This window comes from Saccopteryx leptura, chromosome 7, assembly GCF_036850995.1.
Source record: "Saccopteryx leptura isolate mSacLep1 chromosome 7, mSacLep1_pri_phased_curated, whole genome shotgun sequence".
Taxonomy (NCBI): Eukaryota; Metazoa; Chordata; class Mammalia; order Chiroptera; family Emballonuridae; genus Saccopteryx; species Saccopteryx leptura.
The window spans coordinates 92,407,501-92,419,257 of record NC_089509.1 but is presented as its reverse complement, the minus strand read 5'-3'; the positions used below and the strand labels follow the sequence as shown (position 1 = coordinate 92,419,257).

At 39.7% G+C, this 11,757-nt stretch overlaps 1 protein-coding gene across 2 annotated transcripts in view; it reads left to right on the top strand.

The window, feature by feature from the left end:
• The first annotated feature begins 195 nt into the window (after positions 1–195).
• NDUFS1 (NADH:ubiquinone oxidoreductase core subunit S1) overlaps positions 196–11,757 on the top strand; it is a 35,116-nt gene continuing 23,554 nt past the window's right edge. The window contains exons 1-9 of one of the 2 annotated variants that reach the window (XM_066346268.1): positions 196–383; positions 2,635–2,690; positions 4,018–4,082; positions 4,565–4,656; positions 6,818–6,925; positions 8,181–8,257; positions 8,648–8,729; positions 8,819–8,949; positions 9,822–10,007. In XM_066346268.1, coding sequence (XP_066202365.1) covers positions 4,022–4,082; positions 4,565–4,656; positions 6,818–6,925; positions 8,181–8,257; positions 8,648–8,729; positions 8,819–8,949; positions 9,822–10,007 — 737 coding nt within the window. In that variant the 5' untranslated portion in view covers positions 196–383; positions 2,635–2,690; positions 4,018–4,021. The remainder of the gene's footprint in view (positions 384–2,634; positions 2,691–4,017; positions 4,083–4,564; positions 4,657–6,817; positions 6,926–8,180; positions 8,258–8,647; positions 8,730–8,818; positions 8,950–9,821; positions 10,008–11,757) is intronic. The other variant, XM_066346267.1, reaches the window with a different exon arrangement.

Below are 11,757 nucleotides of genomic sequence, written 5' to 3'. Positions count from 1 at the left end.
GGGCATTTCTTAAATTCGAACTACTTTGCCCCAAAGACTACAAGAACCGCCTCTTGAGGCACCGGAGATGACCGAAAACCTGGGCGTCAGTCTTCCGGTCACTTCCGGCGGAACTGCGAGTCCAGCTTGCCAATCCCCGCCTCCTCCTGGCCGCTACGCCCTCCACCCTTCCTTCTGTCAAACTGACGGAAATAGCCGAACTCAAGCTGAGTGGGAAGTTGTCGAATCCGAGGTATCTAGTCCCTCCTGGCTTCCCGTTCTCCAGGCCCGGCTTACGGGGTCCGCCGAGGCCGCCATATTGAATAAACCACCGGACCTCTACTAAGGGGGTCAGTGTGGTGCAGACAGTTCTGCAGGGCACCCTCGGCGGCAGCAGGGAGAAGGTGAGGTCGTGTTTGGGTGAGAAGGGTGAAGTGCCTCGCCACAGGCGTTTATTTCATGACAGCACTGTTTCCTTTGGCCGAGGAGACTCAGTCTCCGCTTGTCCTTGACTGGACTCCGCGTCCCAGCCCGCCGCGGCAGGAACCCCCGAGAGCTGGCAGGGACCCCCCCCGAGTGAGGCTTCTTAGCCGTGGTCTCTGGTCGGCTGGAGCAGAAAGGAGGAGGTGGCCCTGCGGAGCGCTGGCCCGATGCAGGCTTGTGGTGACCTTCCCCGTGCAAGGGAAATGCAAGACATTCCCCTTTCTGGAGAGCAGGTCGTTTTGTTCCCTGGAAGGGGACCTGTGTCAAGTGACTTAGGCCTAAGGACTGAGCATTTTCTTCCAAATTAGCGTATATCTGGTACAGGGCATCAGTGCATCGTCATTTGGCTGCTATTGCCTTAGCAACCGTCCACGCCTCCGATTTTTGTTTGTTTTTAGTTTTGCCCGTTGATTGCGTTGGGTAGCACTTTTTATTCTTTTCACTTCTGGGGAAACTGAAGGAAACGACAGAAAGTTAGCTCAAGGTCGCACTGCGAGTAACAAAGCTACACTGTTTAAAAGTTATTAAAATCTAGTGCCTGTAAGGTACTGTAAGATGATGGATCAGACACAACTGCTCAAAAAGGAACTGAGGGTATGAAACATGTAACGTGAACAGTTTCAAATGAATAAACATACAGGTGATTTTTTTTTTCCCCAGGATTTTTTTTTTTTTTTTTTTTTTTTTACTAAAATGTGTGCATCGTTGAGCGAGGTATTTAATTCCAGCACTGTTTATTAATTCCAGGAAGGTGGACGTTTATGTACAGAGAGAGTGGAGACAGAATTCATTTAGCAAATAGTTATTGAACGTCTACCATAATTAGGAAGAAGTCCATGAAGAAATTGAATGGGTGATATTTAGATAGTTGGGTCAAGAGGAAAGTCTTCCTGAGGAATGGCTTTTAAGTGAAAATTGGAAGGATGCGATAGGGGTCAGAAAGATCTGAGGGAGGAGCATATCTGTCGGAGGCCACACCTGGTGGGAAGAAGGGCGAGGCTGTGGGAACAGTGTGGAAGCCAGAGACCTGTTAGGAGGTTAGGAAGGAGGATGGCTTGGTATAGGATAGTACATTGGAGGTGGAGAATGGAGACTGTGGAGTAGAATTGTAACAAAAAGTGTTGTTCCTGCATGGCAGTTAAATATGTATGAAATACATACCAAAGTTTTGCAAATCTGTATTTCTTAGGTTGGGGCTATGCAGTATTTCACTTGATGCTAATTTTCCACAGCCAGCCTAGTTCTAGTAGATGAGCACTGCTTTGAAATTGTATTGGAGACAATAATAGTAGTAAAGTTTTTACATTGTTGTGTGATATACTGATTTGTGATTTTGAATCTGTCATTACTGGAACTCAGCAAACTCAAGGTAACCTCTGTATTAGTAGATTTTAATAGGACGGGTGCTACTCAGTCTGGAAATGGGTGATCAGACCATTTGGATATTTTCCTACGGGCATGGTGCTAGGTCTTCAGGAAAAGGAAATGACCGAAGTATATTATTCTCAGTCAAGGAGCTTACAGTTTAGTAGTACTAACATTGATTACTAGCCTGCAGTTTACTAGGTGGAATAATAAAGATAAATACAGTGTGTGCTGATAGTAAAGAGAAGGAGCACACAAGAAAACACTTTAAAATCGATCTGAAGTGGCTAATCAGCTTTAACTGACATTTATTGAGCTCCAACTAATAACACAGCCTAAGAAGTATTGTTTTCTTTCTACTCTACTCTGTACCTAAAGAAGCAGAAGTTCTTATTTACCAAAAATCACTCACCAGTAGATGACAACTTGATGTTGCAAGTCCAGTATCACAAATTCAGAATTGAGTGCTATGAATTATTGAAATCTGGTTTAATGAAATTTTTTGTTATACACTATCTGTAATAGGTACGTGAGACTTTATGCTTAAAACTTAGGTATATGTATATATATTATTTTTTACTCTCCTTACCTCTGATAGTCTTCATGGTGATTCATTCTAATCACACAATTTGCACTTTTATTTTTTTCACTTTTTTTTTTAACAGGGACAGAGAGAGAGTCAGAGAGAGGGATAGACAGGGACAGACAGACAGGAACAGAGAGAGATGAGAAGCATCAGTCATCAGTTTTTTGTTGTGACACCTTAGTTGTTCATTGATTGCTTTCTCATATGTGCTTTGACTTCAGGCCTTCAGCAGACCGAGTAACCCCTTGCTCGAGCCAGCAACCTTGGGTCCAAGCTGGTGAGCTCTTGCTCAAACCAGATGAGCCCACGCTCAAGCTGGCAACCTCGGGGTCTCGAACCTGGGTCCTCTGCATCCCAGTCCGATGCTCTATCTACTGCGCCACCGCCTGGTCAGGCACATAATTTGCACTTTAAAAAATTCCAAGTGAGCCCTGGCTGGATAACTCAGTTGGAGCATTGTCTGGAAGTGCAGAGGTTTCCAGTTCGATCCCAGCACATACAGGAGCAGATGTTCTTGTCTTTCCTGCTCTCTCCCTTCCCCTCTCTAAAATCAATAAAATAAACATTTAAAAAAAATTCCAAGTGAAAAATTATAGTTTAGGTGCTAATCCCATCTGATCAAGTGAATGGACAAAAAATCTAAAAGTACAGCTAACTTTTCTGTTTACTTATGTATGTCTTTAATTGATGTTATTTATGTAATCCACTTGCATATATTTCAGTAATTTAGCAAAACTTTTAGAACAAGGTTTTCCAACTCCCAGCACTGTTGACACTTTGAGTAATTCTTACTCTAGGAACTGTCCTGTGCATTGTAGGATGGTTAGCAGCACCCTGGCCTCTGCCCCTAGATACCTGTAGCTTTTCTGCAGTTGTGACAACAAACCAACAAACAAGGTGTCCAGACGTTGCCAAACGTTCCAGGGGAAGCAAAATTGTTTCTGGTCGAGAAGCACTATTTTAGAGCCTACTGTGTGTCAGCCGTGGGCATAGGCCCTGAAGATGGAAAGATACAGGATGTTCATAATCCAGGGGGAGCAAAACGGGCACATAAACGGATAATTGCAAATCTGTAAAATAAATGAACAACTCGGCACAGAAAAGGACACTCCAGACACTGGCAAGGGTTGAGCTTGTGATCTGGCTCAGAACATCTCAGGAGCATTTAGCACATACCGTAACTGCTCAGAACATAGAATGTTAGCAGGCATATTGGTAGGAAATGAAGACAGGAAGGTAGGCTTTATTTTACATAGTTATTAAGGATAAGCTAATAGTTATTCTTGAAATTTACTTTACAATATAGCAGTATTGTAAGTATGATAATGTGCTGATAGTTTAAAACAACAAAATTTCCCATTATATGGAATTAGAAGGCCAAATTTATATACCAGCTGTTTTTTAGCTCCTTGACATTGTATATGTCAGTAATCTCTTTGAGATTGAATATTCTCATCTATGGAATTTGAGGGAAAATATCAGGATTTGTAAATGTTCAGTGAGATAATGTATATAGAATGCTTTAAAACTGTAAAATATTACCAAAAAGTTTTTAATTAGGGTTTTTTCTACAACTCTATAACTCTTCTTTGTTCTATTCTTAGCAACATGTTAAGGATACCTGTAAGAAGGGCCTTAATAGGCCTTTCTAAGTCTCCTAAAGAATATGGTGAGTATTTGTTAAAATTTTTATTTGTTTGTACTTGACTTTCTGTTTTATAAATTTATGGGTCTATGGAGTATTTCTTGAAAGATCCTAAACTTAATTTGTTTTAAATAAAAATAGAAACAAATGACCCAAGTCAAATAGAATAATTTGCAAACTATAACTTTATCTTAAACAGTTTATGGCAATTATTGTAGAATTGAAAGTAATTGGAACTGCCCAACAGTGCCAAAATGGAAAAAAAAAGCCATTCTACTTTCGAAAACTGGTCTTCCATGAACATTATTTCAGTGGTATCAAAAGTTTTAACTTAAATTGCTATTAAAAGTTGATAACTATTCTGTTTGGCATACAGTATTGAAAAAGCTTTTTTCTAATTAAATATTTTAGAAGTCTGAATCTAGAGAAACTTTAGGCTTGTAGGTTGGAATTAATCCATTATCCCCTTCTAATTTATTTTTCACTTTAATATTTTTGATGGTCAGTTCGAACAGCTGCCACAGCAGCAAGCAACTTGATTGAAGTATTTGTTGATGGTCAATCTGTGATGGTGGAACCAGGAACTACCGTTCTCCAAGTAGGCTATGTTTTAATTCTCTGTTTTTGTGTATATTGTAGTTTTTAAAAAATACCTATTTATTTCCTTTATACAGTTTATTTACCTCTAAAATATTAAATATTCTTTGATAAATGCTCATAAAAAACTATAGGTAGTAAAATAACATGAAAATAAGTTTGATTTGAAATCTTGGCATTTGAAAGTGAGCTGTCATTATCTGTTTCTGACTTTCTTAGTGAGCCATGGCAGTTCTCTTGTTTCACTTCGGCCTCCCAAATACTAATTAAGACATTTGAAGTAACATATTATTAGTTATTATGGGTAATAACTAAGTTTGGGGGGAAAGTAGCCTTTGTTTATTGTGAGCCTGCTTGATGCTTTTGATTTTCATGTAACCTTTCTATTTCCAGTATAGTTCTAGGACTGTTGCCTAAAAAAAAAGGAAAATGAAGGGTAGTACATTCTTGAATATTTAGTTTCTCCAAACTCCTCTAGAACTGACAAAATTAGTCATGCAGAAGTGATGCTTCATTCCAGCACAAGTTATCACAGAGCTAATGCTCTTTATTCATTTTAGCCAACATTTCTAGACTCTCTGCCAGGCACAGACATGTAAACAATACGTAAATATATAACAAAAACATATCAAGGTTACAGTGCATAGTATTTTGGCAAGGATAGAAGGTGGAGGAAAGAGATGTTAGGGGCTTCTCAGGTGATCTCTGAGGAGATTTTAAAGGATGTAGACAAAGAAGCTTCCTATGGTGGTACTGATGGAAGGAACATAGGTATATGTAGATGAGATAACAGGAAATCAAGTTATCCTGGGGTTCAATCATGAAAGATATATGCCATATTAAAGAGCTTGTAGTTTGACCTCTCAAGAGTCTCGTGCTATGAGCAGTGTGACAGTGATGGTGGAATGATGGCTGAGGGAATAATAAGGCTGGAGAGAGAGATAAGGAAAGCGTCTTGCATCAGTGGAGTAGGAAATGGAAAGGCCTAAAATAGATGCTAGTGATGGGAATGAAAAGATGGTTGAGTCAAAAGAGAGTGAGGTATAGATAGGCCTTCAGAAATGATGAAGAGCAGAGGATTTTTTATGGATTCTTTGTTAGCTTATTTGGGGATGTATTAGTAGTAGACAGACACAGGTTGAGTTTTAACTGTAGAGCATACACTTGCATAAATGCCTGTTAAAGTCAAATCTTGGAGAAGGGTGGGCTCTCTGGGCTGCAAATAAAAGTTTAGATGTGACTATATGGAACGTGAGGTAGTACAAAGGCAGGGACAGTGTCTGCCTCACTCCTGCATCTAGCATGTAGGAAGACTCCATACATTTTGCTGACTATGTAGTTAAAACGTTGGACATTGGTGAGATTGCTAGGGCTAAGCCTAGAAGAACTAACTAGAGGAAATTTTAATACGCTTATTATAGGCTCAGAAAAGGAGGAATAGTAGATCAGAAGTAATCTTCCTTACTAGCTAGGCAAACAGGAAATGGGAAGAGCTTCAGCCCTAGTGGGAGTGGGAGTCCTCAGTGGGGTGTGTGGAGCCATAGATAGGACCAGATCATAGCCAGCTAGACGGTGTGAAGAGGAGTCTCTGATTCAAAGGAGGAGAATGAGGCAAAGAAGTCCATGTATGAAACCAGTGGGACAGACAGAGTTTGAAGTGGGAGTCGTGAACAGGGCTTCAGAGTGGAAATGGGGAGTCAAGCCTTCAGCATGGTCAAGGATACTTCATCAATTTCTTCCACATAAGGTGCAGACCTGCTGAGGATCCTTAAAGAGGCAGCTTCAGAGCAGTTGGGGGTTGGAATCAAGAACAAAGGAGGGAAATTTCTTCAAGGATGAAGTAAGAATGAATGACAAGGACTGGCCAGATCCTGAAGCAGAGGTTGCTAGTTCGATCCCTGGTTAGGGTGCATATAGGAACAAATTGATGTTCCTGTCTCTCTCTTGCTCCCTTTCTCTCTCAAGTCAATTAAAAAAATAAATATTTTAAAAAGAAACTTAAAAAATGAACATACAGGTTTTTATAAATAGGAATAATAAGATAGATAGGGGCTGGCCTCATTCCCCGCCCCCCACCCCCACCCCCACCCCCATGTTTAAGGCAAAATAACCAGAGGTAAGGTTATTCTAATGCAAAAGTTGTTTTATTTGTTGTGTTCTAGGCTTGTGAGAAGGTTGGCATGCAGATCCCCCGATTCTGTTACCATGAAAGGTTGTCGATTGCTGGTAACTGCAGGATGTGCCTTGTTGAAATTGAGAAAGCTCCTAAGGTATTTGATACCTAAAATTCCACACCATGCTGTAGAAGGTAGAAAACTTGAAATCTTGCAGAAAACTTTATGTAGAATCAGTATTATCATAGTGGAGAATCTAGCTCTGTTCATTTCGTTTTTTTTTTATTCTTTTTTTTTTTTTTTTTTTTACAGGAACAGAGAGAGAGAGTCAGAGAGAGGGATCGATAGGGACAGACAGACAGGAACGGAGAGAGATGAGAAGCATCAATCATCAGTTTTTCGTTGTGACACCTTAGTTGTTCATTGATTGCTTTCTCATATGTGCCTTGACCGTGGGCCTTCAGCAGACGGAGTAACCCCTTGCTCCAGCCAGTGACCTTGGGTCCAAGCTGGTAAGCTTTTTTTTTGCTCAAGTCAGATGAGCCCACGCTCAAGCTGGCGACTTAAGGGTCTCGAACCTGGTCCTTCCGCATCCTAGTCCGACGCTCTATCCACTGCGCCACCGCCTGGTCAGCCTAGCTCTGTTTATTTTTATCTGTAAATTTAGTTTTGGGTGATTGATTCTCTTCAGAAGTGGAAACACGTTGATGAATGCTTTGTAAGCACCAGTGCTATATAATTGTAACAGATTTAGAAATCAGAGGTGACGTCTTACAGCTGTCAGTATTTCCAAATGGCTGTGTGACACAATAGGATGTGGAGTTGCCAAGCAGTCATTCTGTTTTGGGCCATTTTCACTAGAGAGGGGTTGTAGGGAAGAGGTTCACTTTCAGTTTATTTTTATTTTGGCTTATGCAATTTTAATTCAGTAGTGCCTGCAAATCAAACAACAGTTACTTGATGTTCTGTTTTAGAGCCTCTTATAAAAAACTTATTGACAATTAGAATAAAATTAACATATAGGTACTTGACCTGTGGTGGCGCAGTGGATAAAGCGTAGACCTGGAATGCTGAGGTCCCCGGTTTGAATCCCTGGGCTTGCCTGGCCAAGGCACATATGGAAGTTGATGCTTCCTGCTCCTCCCCCCTTCTCTTTCTCTTCTCTCTAAAATGAATAAGTAAAATCTTCAAGAAAAAAGAAAAAAAAATTAAGATGTAGGATGTCTTATTTGTTTCTTAAAGATGTGTAAAGTGCCAGATTATCCTATTATGGATATGAAAATTAAAACATTCAGTCCTCATAAGTACTCTTGCTTATTTTCAAAGGTATAATTTAATGTTTTTATATATTGGGTTACTAATAATTACAAATAAGTACAAATACTTACAGATGTTTTCATTGAAATTGCAGGTTGTAGCTGCTTGTGCCATGCCAGTAATGAAAGGCTGGAATATTCTAACAAACTCAGAGAAATCTAAGAAAGCCAGGTATTTCATTCTTACTTGGTTAGTAACGTTTTTTAGAGCAGACAATTTCTGAACAGAGAGGTTGCTACAATGATACTGTACGAGGACTGATTATGTTTGTGTTTGCTTTTGCATTTGTGTGTTTGATTTTGTTTAGAATTAATATATTTTCTGAGGACCATTCAACAACTTTTGGTAATTTTGTATTGTCATAAGTAATTTTCTAGTATTTAATTCTAGTCTCCTAGAAGCATTTTTTAGGTTGTTTGGTATTCTTCATATCATGGTTTCATTGACATTTCTGATAACAAATGCAAAGTTAATACTAACTATATGAAAGCATCCACTTGTGAAGGTTATTTAATTAATGTATATTAAAACCACTTTATATATTAACTACTTTTCATACAGAGAAGGTGTGATGGAGTTCTTATTAGCAAATCACCCACTGGACTGCCCTATTTGTGATCAGGGAGGTGAATGTGATCTGCAGGTATGTAGTCTAATTTCATAACCTTTTTGGTTGTCTCCAGTATGAATTTTGTTAGCAGCATTGGATTAATGCTCTGTAATCTATTTAAGGATCAGTCCATGATGTTTGGAAGTGATAGGAGCCGATTTTTAGAGGGGAAACGGGCTGTGGAGGACAAGAACATCGGGCCGTTGGTAAAGACCATCATGACTAGATGTATACAGTGCACTCGCTGCATCAGGTGATTTCCCCCCATCTTGCTTCTGGAATATTATTCGTATGCTTATTTAATATTTACAACATTTGGTGGAATAACAACACTTTTATTTGGTGGGAGAAGAGGGATGTTGTTAATGTTTTCTGCATCAGCCAATAAAATGAATTAGTCAATCACTTTCAGTTAATATCAGTATCAGTTGGATTTATTTTTTATCTATTTTTTTATTTAGTGAGAGGAGGGGAGGCAGAGACAGACTCCTTCTGCATGTGCCCAGACCAGGATCCACCTGGCAAGCCCACTAGGGGGCAATGCTCTGCCCATCTGGGGCCCTCGCTCTGTTGCAACCAGTGACATTTTCTAGTGCCTGAGGTGGAGGCTTTGGAGCCATCCTCAGCGCCCGGGGCAAACTTGCTCTAATCAAGCCAGGACTGCAAGAGGGGAGGAGGAGGAGGAGGAGGAAGAGGGGGAGGGGGCAGGGCGAGGGGGAGGGGGAGGGGGAGGAAGAGGAGGAGGAGGAGGAGGAGGAAGAGGAGGAAAAGTGGAGGTGAAGGCATGGAGAAGCAGATGGGTGCTTCTCCTGACTGGGAATCTAACTTGGGACAACCAGCCAGGGCCAATTATCAGTTGGATTTAAAAATAAAAATTTATAAGTGTTAACTCTGTGATAACTTGCTGAGCTATATACGTATGATTTATGCAATGTTCTGTATGTGTTGTGCCTCAAATTAAACACAAACACTTTTTATCTAGAGACTATGCTCACCATTGAAAATATACTCACATCTCTTTCTTTTTTTAGTGCTTTGAAAATCATTATCTCTTTGTGACCATGAGTAGGAAAGGAGGTGGTTTTACTGGCTTTGTCCATTTGACAGTACATTTTTATCTTGCAGGTTTGCAAGTGAGATTGCGGGAGTAGATGATTTGGGAACAACAGGCAGAGGAAATGATATGCAAGTTGGCACATATATTGAAAAGATGTTTATGTCTGAGCTGTCTGGGAATGTCATTGATATCTGTCCTGTAGGTGCCCTGACCTCTAAGCCCTATGCCTTTACTGCCCGGCCTTGGGAAACAAGGTACTCAATGGAGTCTTTTTTTGTCCTTTAATTTGGTACTATTAAATTTTTGGAGGGGGAGCGAGGGAGTTATATTGAGTAGGACACTTGAATCCATGTTAACACAATAAATTAAAATTAATTAAAAAGAAAAGCCAAAAAAAACCCAACAACAACAAAAAAAATTTTTTTTAACATTCATTTTAAAACACTTTGTCTTAAGTGTTTTTGTCAGCTAAGTTATTATTTGCTTTAAGTAAAATTTTGATGGAAGATAAATAGTTATAGATCTAAGGAGAGGGTGGACCTATGCAAATTAATTGTAGTTTTCTTGGAAATTATATAATTCTAAAGTTCTTAACCACAAAATGATTTTATTCACTTGATCTTCCAAAGAGTAGAATTGTCTTCATTTTATAAAACTTACAGTCTCTTTTTATCGTATATTAAGTTTTTTACTATGAGGATATATCATACTTTATTTAACCAATTCCTATTATTAGACAGTTTGTTTCTATTTTTTATTATTACAAACCTATGATAAATATTGTTATTCATAAATTTTCTTGTATATCTCTGATTCTTCTGATTAGACCCAGAAATGGAGTAGGTAAGTGCAACAAATTTGAATGTTTTTAAGGCTTTAGAAGCATATCATCAAATTTCCCTCCACTTTTAAACTTCTACCAGAATACTTAGGAGATTCTTAAAATTCCAAGTGTTAAACCGTGAATTACCTGACCAGGCGGTGGCGCAGTGGATAGAGCGTCGGACTGGATGCAGAGGACTCAGGTTCGAGACCCTTAGGTCGCCAGCTTGAGCACAGGCTCATCTGGTTTGAGCAAAGCTCACCAGCTTGGATCCAAGGTCACTGGCTTGAGCAAGGGGTCACTCGCTCTGCTGTAGCCCCACAGTCAAGGCACATATGAGAGAAAGCAATCAATGAACAACTAAGGTGTTGCAATGAAAAACTGATGATTGATGCTTCTCATCTCTCTCTGTTCCTGTTTGTTCCTATCTATCCCTCTCTCTGACTCTCTCTCTCTGTTTAAAAAAACAAAAAAAACCCATGAATTTATGTACAAAAGGATTGGAGAGGAAAATAGTACATAAGATTTTTTTTTTAGAGTTTATTCCCTTCTGATGTCTCACAGATCTTTGAGACAGTTTTTCTTAAATCTTTTTTTCTCTTTTGTTCTTCAGGTTGGATAGTTTCTATTGATATATCACCAAATTTCATTCTTCCTTTGCCAACTTGAGCCTGTGTAGTAAATTTTTTTATTACAGTTATAGTTCTTAATGCCAGAGTTTCCATTTGGTCTTTTTAAAATAATTTTTATAGTCTTACTAAGACTTAATACTTATTGATTCATGGTTGTCATATTGCTCTTTAATTCTTTTTATTTTTATAAGTGAGAGGAGGGGAGAAAGACTCCCACATGCGCCTGCGATCCACTCGGCACCCCCAGTGCTCAAATCACCTGAGATTCTGCAGAGCCCGGGGCTCAGTGCGGACCTCTTGAGCCACTGGCCGTGAGGGGGAAGAGAGAGAGAAGGGGGTGGGACAGGGAAAGAGAAGCTGATGGCTGTTTCTCCTGTGTGCTGTGACGGGGGATTGAACCTGGGATGTCGGTATGCTGGGCTGGTGGGCTGTCCACTGAGCCAACTGGCCAGGGCCTCTTTTTAATTCTTTAAATGCAGTTTTTTTACTTCTTTGAGCATATTTTAATATTATTTTTATTTTTAAGCAAGTCTTAGGAGTTGGCCCTGT